Source organism: Melanerpes formicivorus, unplaced genomic scaffold (genome assembly GCF_026170545.1).
Source record: "Melanerpes formicivorus ecotype bairdi unplaced genomic scaffold, bMelFor1.0.p_v2 SCAF_54, whole genome shotgun sequence".
In the NCBI taxonomy this organism is placed as follows: domain Eukaryota; kingdom Metazoa; phylum Chordata; class Aves; order Piciformes; family Picidae; genus Melanerpes; species Melanerpes formicivorus.
Window position 1 is genome coordinate 2,031,612 of NW_027142406.1, and position 23,707 is coordinate 2,055,318.

Here is a 23,707-nt window from a genome sequence, read left to right on the forward strand (position 1 = left end):
CCAACCTGTCACCCAACACCACCTCATCAACTAAACCATGGCACCAAGTGCCTCATCCAGTGTCTTCCTAAACACTCCCAGTGATGGGGACTCCACCACCTCCCTGGGCAGCACATTCCAATGGCCAATCTCTCTTTCTGTAAAGAATTTCTTCCTAACCTCCAGCCTAAACCTCCCCTGGTGCAGCTTGAGACTGTGTCCTTTTTGTTTTGTTGATGGTTGCCTGGGAGAAGAGACCAACCCCCACCTGGCTACAACCTCCTTTCAGGTAGCTGTAGACAGCAAGAAGGTCTCCCCTGAGCCTCCTCTTTTCCAGGCTAAGCAACCCCAGCTCCCTCAGCCTCTCCTCACAGGGCTGTGCTCCAAACCTCTCCCCAGCTTTGTTGCCCTTCTCTGGACACCTTCCAGAATCTCAATATCTTTTTTTAAACTGAGGAGCCCAGAACTGGACACAGTACTCCAGGTGTGGCCTGACCAGTGCTGAGTCCAGGGCAGAATGACTTCCCTGCTCCTGCTGGCTACACTATTCCTGATAGAGGCCAGGATTCCATTGGCCTTCTTGGCCACCTTGGGCACACTGCTGGCTCATTTTCTGCCTACTGTCAACCAGTACTTCCAGGTCCCTCTCTGCCTGGCTGCTCTCAATAGTATTTAGTATTATATTTATAGAGTAAATAGTGTTTATGATCAGCTAATAGACATTGTACTTTATAGATATTATTCATGTTTCCCTGTCTCTGCCTCACATGGGTGGTTGTGGTGGAGCGTTAACATTTAGGCTACTTTAGATCCATTTCTATTAAAACCAAATACTTTTTGCTTCACTCTAACCCAGGAACAGAGTCTGCCCTCCTGACTACTCAAAAGACTAGAAGCTAGTTCTGCATCCTGTTTTACTTGACAGTTTTTTTTGTCTGCTCATCCTTAGCACTGCCATGCTGAGGAGCCATCTGGTTTTGCCTTTAAAAGTAGAAATAGTTAACATGGGGGGGGGGGGGGGGCGGAATTCGAGTGTGTTGTAGAAATATGACAGCAAGAGGGAAAAAAATGGGCAATGCCGTTAAAAACCAACTGCTTTTGAGAGAGAAAAAATAGGATACTGACACTGGAACCTCATATGGATCAAAACAGGCAAGAAGGAAAGTCATGATTTGCCTTGTTCTCCTTAGACGGACCTTTACAACTCGGCTGCTTAAAGGCAGATCCATACTTGTGTTCATTGTACACTCGTTGGCTGGTGGAAGTTTGAGGCTGGGTGACATTTGACCATGATCTAAATGGTTTTATAAACTGGTATTGGTGATTGTCATGATTCTGTTCTCCTGATGGTGTATAATTCTTTTTTCTGCCCCCTGTCCCCCATTCCTCAAGGCAGCAGTTTCCAATTCTCTGTTTTCAGCTCTGACAATAAACCTCTGTTAAGTGATAGAAATGAAAATGGGCTGTTAAAAAAAACCCTCAACCAGCAGCCAGAGCATTCATAAGGGTCATTAAAGAAGGTAGAATCATAGAATGTATGAGGTTGGAAGGGACCTTAAAGGTCATCTGGTTCCAGCCCACCTGGCTTTGGCACACTGAGCACGTTCAGCCTGGGTGTTTGTCACTGCTCTTTTCCTTCCGCCAGTTTTCATTTATTGGCTGGGAGTGAGGGCTGCTTCCCCTTGCAGGACCTCTCTGGGTTTCTGTGTCCAGTTCCCTCCTGCTTCAGGCTAATTGTCAAACTTGCATTTTCCTGGCTCAGAGGTAGTGAAGTCCACTGGATCAGGAGAGAGCCAGCAAGACAGCTTGGTGTAGGGTCCTAGAACTTGACCATGGATGATGTGCTGAGCTGGCAGCAAGAGCACAGAGTCATAGAATTGTTAGGCTTGGAAGTGACCTCAAGGATCATCCAGTTCCAACCCCCCTGCCATGGGCAGGGACTCCTCATACTTGATCAGGTTGCTCAGAGCCACATCCAGCCTGACGTTTAAAACCACCAGCATGAGGCTTCCACCACCTCCCTGGGCAACCTGTGCCAGTGTCTCACCACCCTCATGCTGAAGAACTTCTTCCTAACATCCAATCTGAATCTACTAATTTCTATTTTTTTTTCCATTCCCCCCAGTCCTATCACTCCCTGACACCCTCAAAAGTCCCTCCCCAGCTTTCTTGTAGCCCCCTTCTGATACGGAAGGCCACAATTAGGTCTCCTCGGAGCCTTCTCTTCTCCAGACTGAACAGCCCCAACTCCCTCAGTTTGTCCTCATGGGAGAGGAGCTCCAGCCCTCTGATCATCCTTGTGGTCCTTCACTAGACACACTCCAGCACTTCCAGATCCTTCCTGTACTAGAGGCTCCATAACTGGACACAGTACTCCAGGTGGGGTCTCACCAGAATAGAATAGAGGGGGAGAATCACCTCAGCACATGCATGCACCCTGACTGTGTGAGCTCCACCTCACCTGAAAGCTGGGTGCTGATTCAAGGTACCCTGAATTTGCTTGATGACTCCAACCAGCTGGTCCAGAGGCAGCTGTCTTGCAGAGGGCACCTTTCTGGTCTCATTATTTTCCCTTCCTAACACTGAAGTCAGTGGACTTGTGCAGGGATGGTCTCTTGGTTTTAAGGTCCTTTAGGGAAAAGGTGGTACCAGAATGGAGATGGGACAGTTTCTAGTGTTCATTGTTTGGAAATAGAAGGTAAAACAAGTCCTGCTGTGTAAGAAACCAGTGTTTTCCTTTGTATTTATTTGAGTGCTCAAATTCTCCTGGGTTTCATGCTGCTGCATTCCTCCTCTGACTTTCAAGGAGACTCATTGTGTACTTTCACATGGAATTGCGTAAATCACCACAAAGTTAGAGATAGAGCTGTGCCTTTGGGGCCAACCCGGGGCGCCCCTTAACCAAAGTTGCACTTCAGTCCAAAAGTAGGACTGAGTTTGTAGCCTTTCTTCAGGTGTCCAGAAAAGGATGCTTTTTTGTAAGTGTCCCTCTCTGTTTTTGGAGATGATGAAACCTGAAATAATCTGACATAAAAACACCAGGTTCAGCTTTACATAGATTCATAGAGTCATGGAATTGTTAGGCTTGGGAGGGACCTCAAAGGATCATCCAGTTCTACCTGCCCTGCCAGGGGCAGGGACACCTCACACTAGAGCAGGCTGCCCAGAGACACATCCAGCTGGGCCTTAAAAATCTCCAGGGATGAGGCTTCCACCACCTCCCTGGGCAACCTGTGCCAGTGTCTCACCACCCTCATGGGTAAGAACTTCTTCCTAACTCTTCTTATAGCTTGGAGCCATTCTCCCTAGTCCTGTCACTACCCAACACCCTAAAAAGTCCCTCCCCAGCTTTCTTTTAGGCCCCCTTCAGATACTGGAAGGCCACAATAAGGTCTCCTCAGAGCTGCCTTCTCTCCAGACTGCATTGCCCAGCTCTCTCAGTCTGTCATCTTTGGATTCTTTCCCTTTTATTTAGAACTTTTTTTTCTTAAAGTCTCAGGGCAAGCTTTTGACCTAACCCTGGGAGCAGTTTTTACCTGATTGAAAACTGAGTGAGGATGCTGGGACTCGGTTGTCCTGGGGAAAGCAGAGGTGTGGAGGTTTATAATTGAAAATAACATATGAAAATAGGAAAAAAAAAAGCTTGGTTTGAATCTCTCAGTGTAAGATAAGAGGTTCAGAGGGGGATTCTGCATCCCCTCACATACAGCACTTTATATGTATCCTTCCCCTGCACCTTGACAAACATTTCACATAGCTTTTTGTGACCTTCCAGTATCACAAGAGGGGCTACAAGAAGCTGGGGAGGGACTTTTTAGGGTGTCAGGGAGTGATAGGGCTAGGGGGAGTGGAACAAAACTTGAAATGGGTAGATTCAGATTGGATGTTAGGAAGAAGTTCTTCCCCATGAGGGTAGTGAGACACTGGCACAGGTTGCCCAGGGAGGTGGTGGAAGCCTCATCCCTGGAGGTTTGTAAGGCCAGGCTGGATGTGGCTGTGGGCAACCTGCTGTAGTGTGAGGTGTCTCTGCCCATGGAAGAGGGGGGTTGGAACTGGATGATCCTTTGAGGTCCCTTCCAAGCCTAACAATTCCATGGTTCTATGAATATGGAAATATGTTAATGGCGGCCTTTATTCCCCCTTGCCTGCTCTTTTCCTCAGCCCTTTTCTATTCAACCCTCTAGGTGGCCCGGCACAATGTGGCTTCTTTTCTTTCAGCCAGCTCTTTCCACGCTAATAGGGTGCAGGGTGATGTGGGGAACCATGTGCAGGAGAATTGGTGCGCCACCCCCCGCCCCCACACACCCCTTTGTGGGCATGTCAGGTTAAATTCATATCAGCAGGAGGGTCGCTGCCATGATTTTCAATAGGCGCGAGATGAGGTGATGACTTCAGACAATGGTGCCACACTCTCCAGTTGGAGGCACTTTGCCTCACCAGTTGCAGTAGTTAATTAATATGCTAAAAATAGAAGGCAGTGATACAAATCGCTGCCTGTTGTACAACAAAGGCCGGGCATGTGTAGCTTTGATAGCCAAGTTTATGGCGCTCGTGATGGAGGGAAGTTAGTTTAGGGCTAGAGGCGATGTAAGGCTTTCTGGATGCTGAGCTTTAGTCGCTTCTGGGCCTCTGGCCATTCGCTCGCTGTCTCATTTGCATCGTGAATGACATTAAGGGAGCTAACAAGGTTATTGGGCATAGAAATGTTCTCATGTGACCCCACGTGGAAGCAGACCTACAGCAGTGCTGGTTGGCAGGGGCACTGTGGCTCTTTTATTCGGCTTCCTAGGAAGATGGTTTCTGGGAGCAGGTCTAAAATCAACCGCGAGAAGACCGGCGTTTAGATAATGTGAAGGTCTTGGTGCAAGCCCCTAGGAGGGCAGGAAGTTCAGAAGGGGCAGGCTGCAACTGTGTCCTTCACTCAGCCCACGCTGTCTGGCCAGCGCTGAGCCTTGAGTGGAAGACATGGGGAGCTCCCTGTTGCTTGGATCTCTCCACCAGCCGCTCGGGGCTGGGGGAAGCTGCTCTCGTGAGGATTCAGCGACCACATATGATGGTGTGGGTCCATTTGGGCCTCCATGTGAGTCCATATTCCCTGCTGCTGGCTCAAATGATGAGTGGAAGGGAGTGGGCTTTGGTTCTCACCCACTGCTTTGTAGGTCCTGTGGTGACTGTCCAAGTACTGCCAGAGTTTGAGAGGTTTCACATCATCTTTTTACTATGTTTCCCCCAAAACTCAAGAGGAGAAGGGGTAAACTATGGAAGGTCTGTTGCCAGCTGTAATTCCTGTGTGTAACTGGGAGATGTCTTGCTAAGTCCAAAGATTAAATGCAGGAGGTGCCCTCCCAACTTAGGGCCACGTTGGCCAAAGTCCAGCCTGATGCATGCCAATGCAAGCAGACAGGATTCACAAACCCAAGCAAATGCAGTGCAGGCAAGAGAAGAAACAGACTGGTGGAGATGTAATCTGCTGTAATTTATCCCTTTTCTAAATCAATTAGTGGGGTTGCTGATGAGTGTGTAGATGAGAGCAAGGTCTCTTCCAGAAAGGTTTGAACATTCTTAAATTTTACTGATATTTGTTATCTGCTCTGTGGAGCAGGAAGGGTCTCTGAACACTTGACACAAGCACACAAACATGAGCAGCCTTAATGAAAACCTCTCCTTACCAGAGTTCTTTAACCATTCCTGCTCTTTGTGTTGGGCTTTGTAAACTGGTGGCCCAGCAATCACATTTCTTCTGTGGAGCCACTAGCTCCCAGATCAACCCAAAGGAATGAGCTACTGCAACGGTCACCCAGAATTGAGTCCTGGGGCCTCCTGTCACTAGCAGTGAGTAAGGAGAGAGGCAAACTGCTTGTTTTGAGGGCTTAAAATCTGTCTGCTTTTGAGGTCTGGCCTGATCATAGCATCACAGAGTAGTTAGGGTCAAAAGGGCTCTCAAGGATCCTCTAATTCCAACCCCCCTGCCATGGGCAGGGACATTTTCCACTAGATCAGGTTGCCCAGAGCCACATCCAGCCTGGCCTTAAAAACTTCCAGGGATGAGGCTTCCACCACCTCCCTGGGCAACCTGTTCCAGTGTCTCACCACCCTCATGGGGAAGAACTTCTGGCTTGGATCCACTCCTCCTAGTCCTATAACTACCCGACACCCTACAAAGGTCCCTGATGAGAAGTGCAGCCACACTGGGGATGGAGCAGGCTTTGTGAGCACTGCATGTGCTATGTTTCAGGGAGCCTTACTGATTTCCCCTCTTCATCCATTTACAGGCTAGTCCTCTCATGCATGTTTATAAATCCACCTAAGGTAAATGTGAAAGAAGTTTTGATCATCAAACAGCAGTTCCTGTTACGTTGACAGGGATCAGCATCCTCAGGGCTGTTGCATGCACTGATAAATAGAGGCCAAGGCTCTTTTGGCAACTCACTCTTTAGTAAGGGCAATGTGACTTCATTTCCAAGATCACCAACTTTGCAGTTTGCAGTGGACTCTTGCAATAGTGCATAATTAATTGTTTTCATAATGATGATAGTCCATATTAATTGCTTCAGTCAGCTGGATTTTGTTCTTTCAGAAGCACTTGTGAGAGTGGCAGGGGGGTTGGAACTAGATGATCCTTGAGGTCCTTTCCAACCCTAACAGTTCTATAATTCTATGTCTGCTGAGCTCAACCTGGTAGGAAGGCCAGTGGGCTTCAGCAGTGGCCTTACAGGTGCTCATCTTCTGGTAGCTTCGTGAGAGACACAAATCCATCTGTGGTAGTTTTAGGCTGTGCCTAGAAAAATTCCCACAGATCTTGAACAGAAAGTGATAGAATGTAAATAAATTACCTTTGGATGCAAAAGCAAAATAATGATGAGGTCTAAAAAATACCCATTAGCCTGGGATCAGGGTTTCAGCTCCTCCTTTTTTCACCCCACTTCTAACATTCCACCTCCAGTCTGGATGAAGGTTGTGACCAGAGTCCATTCTTACCTGACTGCTGCTTTTCCTCATGGGACATTTTGCAGCCTGGAGAAGTGCATGCCACCTCCACATCTCAGAATCACGCAGAATCAATAAGGTTGGAAAAGACCTCAAAGATCATCAAGTCCAACCTGCCACCCAACACCTCATGACTACTAAACCATGGCTCCAAGTGCCACATCCAATCCCCTCTTGAACACCTCCAGGGATGGGGACTCCACCACCTCCCTGGGCAGCACATTCCAATGGCTAACAACTCTCTCTGGGAAGAACTTTCTCCTCTCCCCCAGCCTAAACTTCCCCTGGCACAGCTTGAGACTGTATCCTCTTGTTGTGTTGGTGGTTGCCTGGGAGAAGAGACCAACCCCCACCTGGCTACAGCCTCCCTTCAGGTAGTTGTAGACAGCAAGAAGGTCTCCCCTGAGCCTCCTCTTCTCCAGGCTAAACAACCCCAGCTCCCTCAGCCTCTTCTTACAGGGCTGTGCTCAAAGCCTCTCCCCAGCCTCCTTGCCCACCTCTGGACATGTTCAAGTATTTGCCAGCTCAGCGTCTGGGAGGCTAGAAACAACTCTGCCCGTGTCTAAAACTTGAGCAGGCATCAACAGAGTTACAGAACCTGTGTTAGCTGAGCAGAGAGGATGCAGGATCTGCCCTTAACACACCCATGACAATCTGTTTCTATAAACAGACTGCAGGTATTGATTGTGGTTTGTTTTTTACTAAGTCTTACTTGGGTTTCCTTTACTACCTTCAGTTTTCCCAACTGGTACAGAAGAGTTTGTGAATGAGTTATTGTGGGATCAAAAAACTTGCAAGCCAAGTTTCATCTTAGAAGGGTATCAGTAACCCAGGAGACTGGGAAATAGAATCATAGAATTGTCAGGGTTGGAAGGGACCTCAAGGATCATCTAGTTGCAATCTTCCTGCCATGGGCAGGGACATTTAACACTAGATCAGGTTGCCCAGAGCCACATTCAGCCTGCCCTTAAAAACCTCCAGGGATGAGGCTTCCACCACCTCCCTTGGCAACCTGTGCCAGTGTCTCACCACCCTCATGGGGAAGAACTTCTTCCTAACATCCAGTCTGAATCTACCCATTTCTAGTTTTGCTCCATTCCCCCCAGTCCTATCACTCTCTGACACCCTGAAAAGTCCCTTTCCAGCTTTCCTGTAGCCCCTTTCAGATACTGGAAGGCCACAAGAAGGTCTTCTTGGAGCTTTCTCCTCTCCAAACTGAACAGTCCTAACTCTCTCAGCCTGTCCTCACAGGAGAGGAGCTCCAGCCCTCTGATCATCCTCATGGCCCTTCTCTGGACACACTCCAGCACCTCCAGATCCTTCCTGTAATAAGGGCTCCAGAACTGGACGTAGTACTCCAGGTGGGGTCTCACCAGAGTGGAGCAGAGGGAGAGAATCACCTCCCTTGCCCTGCTGGCTCTGCTTCTCTTGATGCAGCCCAGGATGGGATTGGCTTTCTGGGCTGCCAGTGCACACTGTTGGCTCATGTTGAGTTTCTCATCCACCAGCATCCCCAGGTCCTTTCTTCAGGGCTTCTCTCTTCCCTGCCCAGCCTGTATCAGTGCTTGGGATTGCCCTGACCCAGATACTGATTGAATGATACTTAATAAGACATGCTGCCAAACCCTATGTTTATGATGCTGGGCCAGCATCATAAACCATCAAACTGTCTTTAAAATGTCACAGTGTTATTTTCATTCCTCCTCTGGTCTCTCCAAGATGTGTTTGTGTGTGTGAGAGAGAGCAAGGTTTGAAATGTGGTCTCAGTTTATTTATTAAGAAAGGGGAGTAAGGACAAACGTGACCACTGCTTTTGCTCTGGTTACGTAGCTGTGGGCTGTAAGTGCTCTCATTTCCTAATTGCAAAGGTGGCAAAGATGAACTGCTAATTAAAAATCTCTTTCCTGGGCAGGCCTGTAAATGTTCAAGTTAATTAAGTCTTTAAAACTTGACGTGACTGAAAGTCTCAGTTGGGTCCTTTGTGATGCCTTATCCCACTTAGTTGTTCTGCTCCTACAGAGAGCTCTAATGCGATGGAGACCCAAATTTCTGACACGAATGACAGAAAGCCTCCTTCTTCTCTTTTTCCTTTTTCTTCAAAACTAAGGAAAGGCTATTAAAAAACAAAACAAAATTGCCCAGGTTTGCTTTATGCATCAGTGAGAATAAAAGCCTGAACTGCATTTCCATTTTAATTTGCAGATCTGTTACCCCTCCTTTGACTGCTCGTGATGAGCAGTGTGACTAATGAGCTCCACCAGACCCCAAAAAAAGAGTGGCACTTTGCCCTTTCTTCTACTTCCCAGGTTTTTTTTTTCATTCTTGGGTGTGCCTTTTTCTTTTTTTTTTTTTATGTTGCTTGCCTCTGATGTTTTACAGCTTTTCTGGTCTGGGCTTGGACTAATTCCCAGATCTGTTCTTGCAGACTTTAACTTTGCCATGTACCCACCGTCAATGATAGCAACTGGAAGTGTGGGAGCAGCCATCTGTGGCCTTCAGCTCGATGACGGGGACAGCCTCACAGACCTCCTGGCCAAGATCACAAACACAGATGTGGTGAGTGTCCCACGTTCCTCTTCTCTTTTTGTTGGTGGAGAACTGGGCTGTCAAACCCAGCCTGCTCCTGAAAACCCAGTGGAGCAAAAGAGGGGCATGCTTCTGGAGTGAGAGGTTTGCCCGCCTGGACCCGGCGCCTTGGATGTGGTGGTTTGACTGTCCAAAGCTTCTTAGCCTGTCAGGATCAGTTTTCATTCACACTTTGGTCAACAGCTTGGTGGGGAGAACCTGCTCTGCCCACCCAGACATGTTATAGTGGGGAGCCACCTTTGGTACCACGCCAGGTGACAGGGCTAGCAGGCAGATGGCATCCCCTGGGGCATAAGGTACACAGCACCTGTCCTGTGTTCTTAACCTTGGAACTGCTTTTCTGGCCCTTATTGAGGAATCACATCAAAATCCTTGCCTTGTTGAAAGTGAATAATGAACTGGTCCTGCAGCACTGGCACTGTGTGAGGCAGGTAGCTTTTGTCTATAACTTGGCCCAGCTCACTGCCTGAAGTGCAGTTTTTGGCTATCAGAAAGCCCTGCCAGCAAGGAGTGGTGAATCTAGCAGCATTTCAGTGGTGCTCAGACTCAGGCCAAAGTGAGTTTACTGGTCTGGGGTCCACAGACCGTGGGGACACTGGTAAAACCCAAACCTCCCAGCTATGTGTCTGCCGTCCCAGCAGAAAGCAGGTGGGAATGAAAGGAGCACTGAGGCTGCCTTCCCCCAGGGGTGGTGCCTCTCCTGCTGCACCCCTGTGTCGGGGGGGACACTGCAGGGAAAGCAAATCCAAACTGTTTGGTCTGTGGGTAAAGAGGAGTCTCATCCCCTGTGAAGCTTGACTTGTTTTGCAGCGATGAAACGGTTTGGGTTTGGCTGAGGTGGAGTTAGCATCTTCCACAGTGCTGTGTTTTCCAGTGGCAGCTGGAACACACCAGTGTTTTGGCTACTGCTGAGCAGTGCTTGCACAGTACCAAGGCTATGCTCTGCCAACATTCTTCCCCCCAAAGAGTAGGCTGAGGGGTGGGCAACGTCTTGAGAGGGGACACAGCTGGGCCAGCTGACCCAAACTGACCAGAGGGGGATTCCATACCCTATGATGCCAGCTCAGATATAAAAACTGAAGGAAAGAAGGGAGTGTGGGGACATTTGTTGATGGTGTTTGTTCTCTGGAGCATCCACTCTGTGCATTGAAGCCCTGCTTCCTGGACAGCATGTGCTGGTGGGAAGTGGAGAAGAGCAGCTTTGTTTGGTTTTGTTTCCACCTGTGGCCTTTGCTTTTGCCCTATTAAATTGCCTTTGTCTTGACCCAAGAGGGCCCTTCACAGAATTGTCACAGAATCATAGAATTGCCAGGGGTGGAATGGACCTCAAAGATCATCCAGTTCCAAACCCCTGCCATGGGCTGGCACAACTCACACTACAGCAGGTTGCTCAGAGCCACATCCAGCCTGGCCTTAAAAACTTCCAGGGGTGAGGCTTCCACCACCTCCCTGGGCAACCTGTTCTAGTGTCTCACCACCCTCATGGGGAAGAACTTCTTCATACCATCTATCTAAATCTCCCCTCCTGTAGCTTGGATCCATTCCCCGAGTCCTGTCACTCCCTGACACCCTAAAAAGTCCCTCCCCAGCTTTCTTGTAGCCCCCTTCAGATACTGGAAGGCCACAAGAAGGTCTCCTGGGAGCCTTCTCCACTGCAGACTGAGCAGCCCCAACTCCCTCAGTCTGTCCTCATAGGAGAGCAGCTCCAGCCCTCTGATCATCCTCATGGCCCTTCTCTGGACACCTTCCAGCACCTCCAGATCCTTATTGTCATAGAGGCTCCAGAACTGGACACAGTACTCCTGTTTCGCTCTCCCTTGTCTGTCTCAGGAGGGGAGTGATAGAGTGGATTTGGTGGGCATCTACTCCAACCTCCCTGTCATGGGCAGCGACACCTCTCAACCAGACTCAGCTGCTCAAGGCCTCATCCAGCCTGGCTTTGAACACCCCCAGGGAAGAAGCATCCACAACCTCCCTGGGCAGCCTATTCCTGACTCTCACTAACCTTGTATTGAAGAACTTCTTCCTAAAATCCAGTCTGACCCTGCTCTCCCTCAGCTTCAAACCATTCCCCCGGTCCTATTGCTAGACATCATTATAAAAAGTCCCTCTTCACCCTTTCTGTAGGATCCCTTCAGGGATTGGAAGGCAGCTCTAAGGTCCCCCCAGAGTCTTCTCCAGGTTGAACACCCCCAGCTCCCTCAGCCTGTCCTCACAGCAGAGGTGCTCCAGCCCTTGGATCATCTTTGTGGCCTCCTCTGGACTCACTCCAGCAGCTCCATGTCCTTATGCTGGGGACAGCAGAACTGGATGCAGTATTTGAAATGAGGTCTTAGCAGAGCAAAGGGGCAGAATCCCCTCTCTTGCCCTGTTGGCTGCACTCCTCTGGCTGCAGCCCAGCACACAGCTGCCTTCTGTGCTGCATGAGGGCACTGCTGGCTCATGGGGAGCTTATTATCACTCAGCACCCCCAAGTCTCTTTCTTCAGAGCTGCTCTCCACCCACTCTGCACCCAGCCTGGATTTGTGGCTGTTTTTGCAGAAGGTGGAGGTGCTGTCCTTTGTTTCAGGGTGTTCCCACTGTTGCAGCAAAGGTGGCCTTAACTCAAAGTCTGTTTTCTACAGGGCTTGAAGTCTCAGCCCAACCAGAATGTTGAACTTGGGCAAAACAAAATTTTTCATTGACCAGCTGTTTGGAAATGGGGGAAAATATTTTAGTAGAAAACTTCTTCTGTGGCTCTTGCACTGGGGAAAAAAAAGCAAAAGGGATGAGGGCTGGAAACTTTCATCCCACATGTTAAATGTTGAGAGAGAGAGAGATAAGCAACTGAAAATAGGGTCTGAGAGAAGTATGGGACAGTTGTAGTAATAAGCTTCATCCTTAAATTGTATTGTTGGGCAAAAAAAACACCATAGTGGCTAGGTTGTGCAAGAGTTAGCCCAGGGCTGTGTTAATGAAGAGTAAAGACTATTGTAATGTATTTTGTGCTGGGGCTTTAATTAAACTTGAATGAACAGCTTCAGTTCTTTCACTTCCTAATTTCTGATGCCCGAGAGCTATTCCTGCAGGGACACAATTAATTCATCGTCATTGTGTGAATGACTTTGTTTTCAAAGGGGAGGTTAGGAAAGAGGAAGAAATAAGAGGTCCTAGGATTCAGCAGCATCATGTGGTGAAGAGAGGGAACTCACAGAAATTACAGCTTTGAAGAGGAAAAAAAATCCTTGCCCTCCCCACCTCATTGCTCCTGGTAGCTCGCAGGGAATAGTAGAGAGCTGGAGGAGTGTCCTTCCCAGCTGGAGGGTCTCAAGGGCTTCTTTTGCTTTTCATAGAATCATAGTAGTATTAAGGTTGGAAGGGACCTCAAGGATCATCCAGTTCCAACCCCCACTGCCATGGGCAGGGACACCTCACACTACAGCAGGTTGCTCACAGACACATCCAGCCTGGCCTTAAAAACCTCCAGGGATGAGGCTTCCACCACCTCCCTGGGCAACCTGTGCCAGTGTCTCCCCACCCTCATGGGGAAGAACTTCTTCCTAACATCCAATCTGAATCTGTTTATTTCTACTTTTGTTCCATTCCCCCTGGTCCTATCACTCCTTGACACCCTCAAAAGTCCCTCCCCAGCTTTCTTGTAGCCCCCTTCAGACACTGGAAGGCCACAATTAGGTCTCCTCAGAGCCTTCTCTTCTCCAGACTGAACAGCCCCAACTCTCTCAGTCTGTCCTCATAGCAGAGCAGCTCCAGCCCTCTGCTCATCCTTGTGGCCCTTCTCTGGACATATTCCCAGCACCTCCAGATCCTTCCTGTACTAGGGGCTCCAGAGCTGGATGCAGTACTCCAGGTGGGGTCTCACCAGAGTGGAGCAGAGGGGGAGGATCACCTCCCTCAGCCTGCTGGCTTGGTGTGTGTGTAAACAGATAATGAGACTTTTCTCATTGGCTTTCCAAAAAGTGTTGCTGAGGTGAAGCATGACAAATTTCAGCTTCAAGGTTTCAAACATAGGAAAATAGAGAAAGGTGATGGAATCCTGATGCAGCTGACATGCAGTGAGCTTCTCTGAGCCTTTTACTGCTTTCTAATGATGATTTGGGGGTGGGGTTTGCTAGGAAGGCTGATATCTATGGAGTTACTTGAGATTTGAAGTGGTTTAACTGAAACTGGAGTTTGGCATTTAGAGGTGTAGGATTTTGAATTGATGTTTCATTGAAGAATCAGACCCAAAATATGTTACTGGTTTTGGGTTTAAATTTATTCTTAACATATTTATGTGATTTATTTTAGAGCCCAGCTCTTGGGTAAGCAACCAACCAACAAACAAATGTTTACTTCAAAAAAACACTGCTGTCAGCTATGCTTAGATAGATCCAAAGCAGCACTCCAGGCTTTGGGTGAGCTAGCACAAGACACTCTGCCAGTGTCACCCTAGGAATAATGCTTACTTCTGATAAAGAGCTGTCCTGGACTCCTTGGTGAAGGTTGAATCACAATCTGAAGAGACAGTGACCACAAGGCCATGCAAACCTTGGTTTAGTTACTGCTTCCACCCACCAAAATAAACCACAGGGATCTACTCTTGGAGAAACTGAGAAGTTCAGCAGACTATGGAGTGGAATGAGATGGAATGGAATGGAATGGGATGGGATGGAATGGGATGGAATGGAATGGAATAGAATAGAATTAACCAGGTTGGAAAAGACCTTTGAGATCATTGAGTCCAACCTATCACCCAACACTATCTCATCAACTAACCCATGGCACCAAGTGCCTCATCCAGGCTCTTCCTAAACACCTCCAGGGATGGTGACTCCACCACCTCCCTGGGCAGCACATTCCAATGGCCAATCTCTCTTTTTGGGAAGAACTCTTCCTAACCTCCAGCCTAAACTTCCCCTGGCACAGCTTGAGACTGTGTCCTCTTGTTGTGCCACAGGTTGCCTGGGAGAAGAGACCAACCCCCACCTGGCTGCAGCCTCCCTTCAGGGAGTTGTAGAGAGCAAGAAGGTCTCCCCTGGGCCTCCTCTTCTCCAGGCTAAGCAACCCCAGCTCCCTCAGCCTCTCCTCACAGGGCTGTGCTCCAAACCCCTCCCCAGCTTTGTTGCCCTTTCCTGGACACCTTCCAGCATCTCAACATGTTTCCTAAACTGAGTGGCCCAGAACTGGACACAGGACTCAAGGTGTGGCCTAACCAGTGCTGAGTACAGGGCACAATGACCTCCCTGCTCCTGCTGGCCACACTGTTCCTGATGCAGGCCAGGATGCCATTGGCCTTCTTGGCCACCTGGGCACACTGCAGGCTCATGTTCAGCCTACTATCAACCAGTAGCCCCAGGTCCCTCTCTGCCTGGCTGCTCTCAGCCACTCTGACCCCAGCCTGTAGCACTGCCTGGGGTTGTTGTGGCCAAGGTGTAGAACCCAGCACTTGGATGTGTTCAATCTCCTGCCCTTGGACTCTGCCCATCTGTCCAGCCTGGTTGATCAAAATACCTCTGTGTGGTAAATCTGACTTGCTGTTTCTGATTGTTACTGTCCCAAAGCTTCACACAGCTCTGTAGCATCAGGGTAGCTTACAGAGGCTGGGACTGTTCCCTTTGGCCTTGTTTGAAGAGGAGTGGCTAGTGAGGAAGGAGTTAACAGACCTACTCACAGGAAGCTGCTGAGCTCCCTGTGCAGCTCCTGGTGGGTCATTGCAATGGAAAAATAAACAACTGGGGAAGTCAGGAATTTCCATAGCATCCCAGAGCAGCACTCCAGTGTGTGCAGCATCCTGTTCCTGATGGAGCCAGATGCTTCAGAGGAGGATGCAAGCATCTCCATTGCGTACAACTGTGGGATGTGGGGAAGGACAGCTGAATGGGCCAGGCACATTTGAAGACCTTGCAATCGATATTCTGCTTTGCCACAGGCCTGTGTCAGGCAAGTCTATCTCCTTAACTCCTGGAAGAGCAGCTGGCCATTCAGTGTGTCAGCTCATGAGCCTGAAAACTGCTTCTCTGGCCATGCCTGGGAGCTTTCTCATACATCATGTGCAGAGCATGCATGCCCTGGTCAAGTTACTGCTTGCATCTCCCTTGAGTCTGCCCTTAAGTCTATCCCAAGCCATCCCATTCTCTGGTATCCCAGATCTCCTTGTGAAGGAGAAGTATGTTTGGCTTTCTGAGCAGCTCAAGAAACTACTGCAGGGTGAGCCAGATGAGGTCTTTGCCTGCTACAGAGCACCTTGGATCAGGATATTGTAGGCTAAAGTCAGAATTAGGCACAAAACCCTACTTAAAGCAAGAAGGTTGTGTTGGGTGGCCTCCAGAGGTCCCTTCCAACTGGGAGGCTGAGTGCACTGAAACATAGAAATGACTCTCTCATGTGAGAAATGAGTTCACAGTGGCTTACACAACTGACAAAAGCTGGCAAGGTTAGATCCCAAAGTAAGTTGGTTAGTAGCCATTGTGGCCACCAGCAAGGCCAGCCAAGTTCCCTGTGTGGGTAGTAAGGGTTGTGTATGTATGTAGGGACCATCTTCTTCCTAAAGGCTAGCTCTCATGGTTGTGTCTCCAGCTGGAGCCCTCATTACAAGAAAGATCTGGAGGTGCTGGAAGGTGTCCAGAGAAGGGCCAGGAGGATAAGCAGAGGGCTGGAGCTGCTCTGCTGTGGAGGCAAACTTGAGGGGGTTGGGGTTGTTCTGTCTGGAGAAGAGGCTCTGAGGAGACCTAATTGTGGCCTTCCAGTATCTGAAGGGGGCTACAAGAAGGCTGGAGAGGGACTTCTTAGGATATCAGATAGTGATAGGACTAGGGGGAATGGAATGAAGCTGGAGGTGGGGAGATTCAGGCTGGATGTCAGGAAGAAGTTCTTCCCCATGAGGGTGGTGAGACACTGGCACAGGGTGCCCAGGGAGGTGGTGGAATCCTCATCCCTGGAGGTTTTTAAGGCCAGGCTGGATGTGGCTCTGAGCAACCTGATCTGTTGTGGGGTGTCCCTGCCCATGGCAGGGGGGTTGGAACTAGGTGATCCTTGAGGTCCTTCCAACCCTGACAATTCTAATTCTATGATTGTATGACAGAAGGGTTTGTCCTCCTCAGCATCAACAGCAGGGGAAAGGTTTTCAGGTGGAGGCAACATGTAGGCTTGGATGTGGTCACAAGGCCTTTTTAAAAGTCTGATCCCAGATGGGAACTGGTGTGTATGGAGTGGGTTTGAAAATCCAAAGCAGATTTAAGGGCCTGATGTAGAAAGGAAAAAAGGAACCAAGCTTTTCTTAAAGTCTTGTCGAAACAGCTGGCTGTGAGCCCTTGAAAACGTGCAGTCAGGCTGTTACAAGACTAGATCCACCATAAATGGCACTTAAAATATCTCCACTTAAATGTGCTACATATGTCAGTACTGGGGGGGGTTTGTGTCTGATTTTTTGTGTTGGTTTTTTTTTTATCCCAAGGTCTGAAAAGTCCCTGCTTAAAGATCCATGCAGATAACTGCACAGAGATGATGGTCAGAACCACTATGGCTGAGGGAGCTGGGGTTGCTTAGCCTGGAGAAGCAGAGGCTCAGGGGAGACCTTCTTGCTCTCTACAACTACCTGAAGGGAGGTTGTAGCCAGGTGGGGGATGGTCTCTTCTCCCAGGCAGCCAGAACCAGCACAAGAGGACACAGTCTCAAGCTGTGCCAGGGGAGGTTTAGGCTGGATGTTAGGAATAAATTCTTCCCAGAAAGAGAGATTGGCCTTTGGAATGTGCTGCCCAGGGAGGTGGTGGAGTCACCATCCCTGGAGGTGTTCAGGAAGAGACTGGATGAGGCACTTGGTGCCATGGTTTAGTTGATTGTATGGTGTTGAATGATAGGTTGGACTCAACAATCTTGAAGGTCTTTTCCAACCTGGTCAATTCTATTCTATTCCATACTTCAGTGCCCTGTGGGATCCCCACATGGATTAGAATCCATACCAGTTGTAGCAGTTCCACTCTGGGTCCCATCTTTGGGTTTATGTACAAAATCAGGTGTCAAAAATCACCCATTCCTCTATCTCAGAATCAAAGTTGGACCTCAAAAGATGATCCAGTCCAACCCCCTTGGCAGAGCTGGGTCACTTATACCAGATCACACAGGAATGCATCCAGGAGGGTTGATAGAATCATAGTATCAGTCAGGGTTGGAAGGGACCACAAAGATCATCCAGTTCCAACCCCCCTGCCATGGGCAGGGACACCCCACACTGATCAGGCTGGCCACAGCCTCATCCAGCCTGGCCTTAAACACCTCCAGGGACAGGGCCTCAACCACCTCCCTGGACAACCCATTCCAGGACTTCACCACTCTCATGGGGAAGAACTTCCTCCTCACCTCCAGCCTCAATTTCCCCACCTCCAGTTTCCTTCCATTCCCCCTAGTCCTATCACTACCTGCTATCCTGAGAAGTCCCTCCCCAGGTTGGACTTGATAATCTCAAAGGTCTTTTCCAACCTGGTTAACTTGTTCTGTACCCTGTATTAACTACAGAGGCCAGCTGAGCCCCCAGATAACGCTCACAAATTCAGTTCACTGTGCAGCCACGGCACAAAATCATGGAAACCTATCTTGAATAGATAGCATTTGAATATTGCCCCTCCAGAGACATAGCACCGTTTATCCTCTCCTTCGTAGCCATCCCAGGGCTTGAAGTTTTGGAACCCAGCAACAGGACTCGCTGTATCTTACCCTGCCTTATTTGTTGCAGACCGCATTTTGTATGCAAGGAAACAACAGGACAAAATAGCCTGCGAGAGAAAGGAAGAATGAGATAGTTTCCTAAGTTGTCTTTTGCCTGAGTTGGCAGCTGCTCAGCTTCATTCAGCTTTTTGTTCCCCAGTGAGTGCTGTGCGTGTGTAGCAACAATGGGGTGATGCAGTTACACCGCGGGCTGATGGTGGAGTTCCGTCAGATCCATTCATAAAGGCAAGCCTGGGCCGGGACGCCGGGCAAGCCAGGCCCCCCGAGGAAGCGGCTCCACAGCCCCACCAGCACCGCTGCTGGAGCAGCTGAGGGGTCAGCCAGAGACAGGCACAGCATCATAGCATGGGCCAGGCTGGAAGGGACCTCCAAGATCAAGTGTGGTGTCAGTTCTTGGCAGTTCAGTTTCAGGGAGGTGGTGGAGTCACCATCCCTGGAGGTGTTTAGAAGAGACTGGATGGGGTGCCTGGTGCCATGGTTTAGTTGATTAGATGGTGTTGGGTGGTAAGTTGGACTGGATGATCTCAAAGGTCTTTTCCAACCTGCTTTATTCTATGCTACCCTACCCTACCCTACCCTACCCTACCCTACCCTACCCTATCCTATCCTATCCTATCCTATCCTACCCTACCCTACCCTACCCTACCCTACCCTATCTTACCCTATCCTATCCTACCCTATCTTACCCTATCCTACCCTACCCTATCTTACCCTATCCTAAAGGTTAGAATAGAATAGAATCCATTCTGACCTCCCTGCAGTCAGGGATGTCCCCAACTAGATCAGGTTGCCTGTCAGGTCTCAACTGCCTCCCTGGGCAACATGTTCCAGTGTTCCACCACCCTCATACTAAAGAACTTCTTCCTAGCATCCAATCTAAATCTGCTCTTCTCTAGTTTGAAACCATTGCCCCTTGGCCTGTCACTGCAGGGCTTTGCAAACAGTCTCTCTCCATCCATTTTGGAGGTCGTTTCAGGTACTAGGAGGCTGCAATTAGGTCTCCCAGGAGTCTTCTCCACCCCCTGCTCCCTCAGCCTGTCCTCATAGCAGAGGTGATCCAACCCCCTGATCATTTTCGTGGCCCTCCTCTGAACCCTCTCTACTAGGTCCATGTCCTTCCTATATTAAGGGCTCCAGAGCTGTACACAGTACTCCAGGTGAGGTCTCACCAGAGCAGAGCAAAGGGGTAGAATCACCTCTCTGGATCTGCTGGCAACACATCTTTTGACACAGCTCAGGATGTGATTTGCCTTCTGGGCTACCAGCTCACACTGCCTGCTCATGTCCAGTCAGGGTAGAGACTTGTCCTGGACCTCTGGCAGGGCATGCTTATTCAGCTCTTACAGCTTTGTATAATGCAGGCAGTTCATCACAGCTTTTTTAAAGTCCCCTCTTTCACTAAATGCTGGCAGGCTAAAATCACAGCTTTTCACAGCTGCAAACTGTACCTGGTAGGCAGAGGTTAGCAGCTTGAAATCTCAAGTCTCATGAAGCAGGGAGTGTGATTTCAGGGCATGGCATCTGCCCCTGGATCACCCTGCCAGTGTTTTGTCTTTACTCTCACTTTTTCCAGTTCTGACAGCGCTGCCCTCTCTCCTGTTGCTATGAGAAATGTCCACAGGAGCAACAGGAAACCAACAAACTTCACTGTTGAAGCAAACAGTGGAACTGAAATCTAGACAGCACAATGCTGAAAGTGCTGAAAAGAGCAAATGATGGAAGAGGAAAACACTGTGCCACCTCTCAGGTGTTTAATGTTAGGCATCTGAGAGATTGTGTTCTTACACCAATGTAGCACAGAGGAGGTGGGCTTTTTAATTTCATAGAGTCATGGAATTGTCAGGGTTGGAAGAGACTTCAAGGGTCATCTACTTCCAACCCCCCTGCCATGGGCAGGGACACCTCACACTAGAGCAGTGCTCACAGCCACATCCAGCCTGGCCTTACAAACCTCCAGGGATGAGGCTTCCACCACCTCCCTGGGCAACCTGTGCCAGTCTCTCACCACCCTCATGGGGAAGAACTTCTTCCTAATGTCCTGTTTGGATCTTCCCACTTCTAGTTTTGTTCCATTCCCCCTAGTCCTATCACTCCCTGACACCCTCAAAAGTCCCTCCCCAGCTTTCTTGTAGCCTCCTTCAGATACTGGAAGGCCACAAGAAGGGCTCCTTGGAATCTTCTCCTCTCCAGACTGAACAGCCCCAACTCTCTCAGTCTGTCCTCATAGGAGAGGAGCTCCAGGCCTCTGCTTATCCTTGTGGCCCTTCTCTGGACACCTTCCAGCACCTCCAGATCCTTCCTGTAATAAGGGCTCCAGAACTGGACACTGTGCTCCAGGTGGGGTCTCACCAGAGTGGAGTAGAGGGGGACAGTCACCTCCCTTGACCTGCTGGCTCTGCTTCTCTTGATGCAGCCCATGATGGGATTGGCTTTCTGGGCTGCCAGTGCACACTGCTGGCTCATGTTGAGCTTAGTATCATAGTATCAGTCAGGATTGGAAAGGACCATAAGGATCATCTAGTTCCAACCCCCCTGCCATGGGCAGGGACACCCCACACTGCATCAGCCTGGCCAGAGCCTCATCCAGCCTGGTCTTAAAGCTTCTCATCCACCAGCACCCCCAGGTCCTTTTCTTCAGGGCTGCTCTCAAGCCAGTCCCTGCCCAGCCTGTATTGGTGCTTGGCATTGCCCTGACTCAGCTGCAGGACCTTGCACTTGGTCCTGTCGAACCCCACGGGAGTCATGCTGTCCTGGTGAGTCTGCATGCAGTACCCTGTGAAACTGGAAATTGCTGCCTTTTTCTTTTTTTGGCACTTGCAGATGGAAAAACAGAGCCACAGCCACAGGTCTGTAATGGGTGCCCTTGATTGCAGTGGCAAAAACAGACACAATCAGGAGGGGAAATAGTGCTGGTTTTAAACGGCCTCGGTGAGATGTGAGATCACCAGGATACAGTGAAGGGGAATCCACAGCAGCTCCTCAGGCTCTTGTTTTGGAGAACAGCAGTGAGCTGAAGGCCAGTGCTTGGCACAGGAAGGATCTGCTTTGGGAAGGAATCCCTGTTTATGTCAACAGTGAAGCATAACCTTTGGAGAGGTTTGAATTGGGGCTTAAATATGAACCAGTTGAGGGGAATCCAGCTGGTTTTTGTACCTAGGAGTGCAGATGGCACATTCCATGCTGGAATCTATCTAGATCCCAATTCTTTGATGCATGTCTGATTGCTGCTTTCTTGGATATCCAAGCAATGCATACATCAGGTGATTAAGGGAGTGGAGCACCTCCCTCATAGAGAAAGGCTGAGGGAGCTGGGGCTCTTCAGCTTGGAGAAGAGGAGCCTGAGGGGTGACCTCATTCACATTGATAGAGATGTGAAGGTTGAGTGTCAGGAAGATGGAGCCAGGCTCTGCTCAGTGAAGTCCACTGGAGAATAAATCTTACAAGTACTGACTGAAGGAGCTGGGGCTGTTTAGGTTGGAAAACAGGAGGCTGAGGGGAGACCTCAAGGCTCTCTGCAGCTACCTGAAAGGAGACTGTGGAGAGGTTGGTGCTGATCTCTTCCCAGAGGTAATCAGTGATAGAACAGAGGAAATGGCCTCAAGCTGCCACTGGGGAGGTTTAGACTGGACATTAGGAAACATTTTTTCAGGGCAAGAGTGGTCAGGCAGTGGAATGTGCTGCCCAGGGAGGTGGTTGAGTCACCAATCCTGGCTGTGTTTGCAGGTGGTTTGGCTGTGGAGCTTGGGGCTATGGTTTAGGGGTGACCCTTGCAGAGCAGGGTTCCTGATTGGACTTGGTGATCCTGAGGGTCTTTTCCAGTCTGAATGTTTCTGTGATTCTGTCCAGTGACAGGACAAGGGGCAACGGGTGCAAGCTGGAGCAGAGGAGGCTCCATGTGAATGTAAGGAAAAACATTTTCACTGTGAGGGTGCCAGAGCCCTGGAGCAGCTGCCCAGAGAGGTTGTGGAGGCTCCTTCTTGGAGACATTCAACCCCCCCTGGATGTGTTCCTGTGTGACCTACTTTAGGTGATCCTGCTCTAGCGGGAGGGTTGGACTGGATGTCATCTTTCAAGGACCCTTGCAACCCCCAACATTCTGTGATTCTGTGGTGACCAGTGAAGAGTATTGTCACTTTGAGTATCTCCAGCATACTTTCTGTTTACCATGCCAGGGCCTGCACCTAAAAAATATAAGATAAAATGGTGTTTTCTGGTTTTCTCTTTGCAGTTGCTTTTAAGAAAGAGGAAGAGATCAGAGGCATTAGTAAATAATTTGTGAAGTAATTCATGTATCTGTGGAAAACCAACCAGCCTTTAACACAAAAGTGCCAGAAGGTTTGTGTGGCATTCCCAGCTTTGGTACTTAGAGCACTCAGCACAGCACTCAAAGTTTGGATCCAGGCTCCTCAATATGGTCAGGAACTGCAGGAGCATCAAGAAGTATCTGGTAGAGCTGCAGCTCAGTGTTTTGTGTCTTCTGTATTCATACATTGCACACAACTACCCTGCTGTCACTCTTCTGCTGCTGGTTGTAAAGGGAGAGTAGGGTTGTGGCTTGGCTTTGGAAAGCCCTTGAGAAATGTATTTAATCCATGGTTGCTGATGCACAACCCCTCACCATAAGGCTAAGTTCTTGTCAAGGCTTAACCAGTATTTAAATGTAGCAGAATTAAAATGGAGCCTTGCTAAATAGTAATTTTTCAGTCTTTGGCTTCTTCTAGTTTGGTAGGTCTAGCTCATGTTCAGCTGCTCTCAACCAGTCCAGTCTGGTCTAGTGGTCATGAGGTCTTGGCTGCCAGGTTGGACTTGATGATCTTCGAGGTCTTTTCCAACCTTGTTGATTCTATGATTCCTTAAACGCTGTCCCTAGCACATTCTCTCTGGACCAATCCCAAATGAGTGCCATCTTGGATGGGCAAAACCTGGATGCCTGCAAGCCTCAGCCCAGTTTCCATGCACCCAGATGTTTCCCTAAATTCAGTTTTTGATAAACAACCAATATTAGGAGGGGTTTGTGGGGGGAGCTTTCTAATTTCTTCTCCCAGGAAAGACTGAAACTGAGATGCAGAAGGGGAATCTGTAAACAGAAGTACAAAAAACACTGTGTCCTGAGGCACTGTGGAGCTAAGTTCCTCACTTCTAGCACACCTGGGTGTTGTATGATCAGTATACAGGGGTGCACTATGTTGTTTATTTCTGTCCCTGCCTGGCTGTGAAATGAATTTGGAGGTTTAAATGTGGTTTAGAGCAGTTGCTGACTTGGGAGTAGGTGCAATGAAAAAACAACTGCAGTACCCTTAGGTCACAGAAGCTATGAACTGATTGAAAATGGAGCAAGGATAAAAAGATGCATGGCTGATGTAGTTTGCCTTCTTGTGATAGCCCTCCACTGTCTACATTTGAGAGGAGTGATACTGTTCTTTATGGAGAAGATGGTGTACTGCCTCTCAGTTGT

General features: G+C 49.1%; 1 protein-coding gene across 1 annotated transcript in view; it reads left to right on the forward strand.

The window, feature by feature from the left end:
• Positions 1–23,707, forward strand: part of CCND2 (cyclin D2) — a 50,102-nt gene that overhangs the window by 14,460 nt on the left and 11,935 nt on the right. Inside the window, exon 4 of the mRNA XM_068160921.1 lies at positions 9,392–9,522. Within this exon, the coding sequence (XP_068017022.1) occupies positions 9,392–9,522 (131 nt within the window). The remainder of the gene's footprint in view (positions 1–9,391; positions 9,523–23,707) is intronic.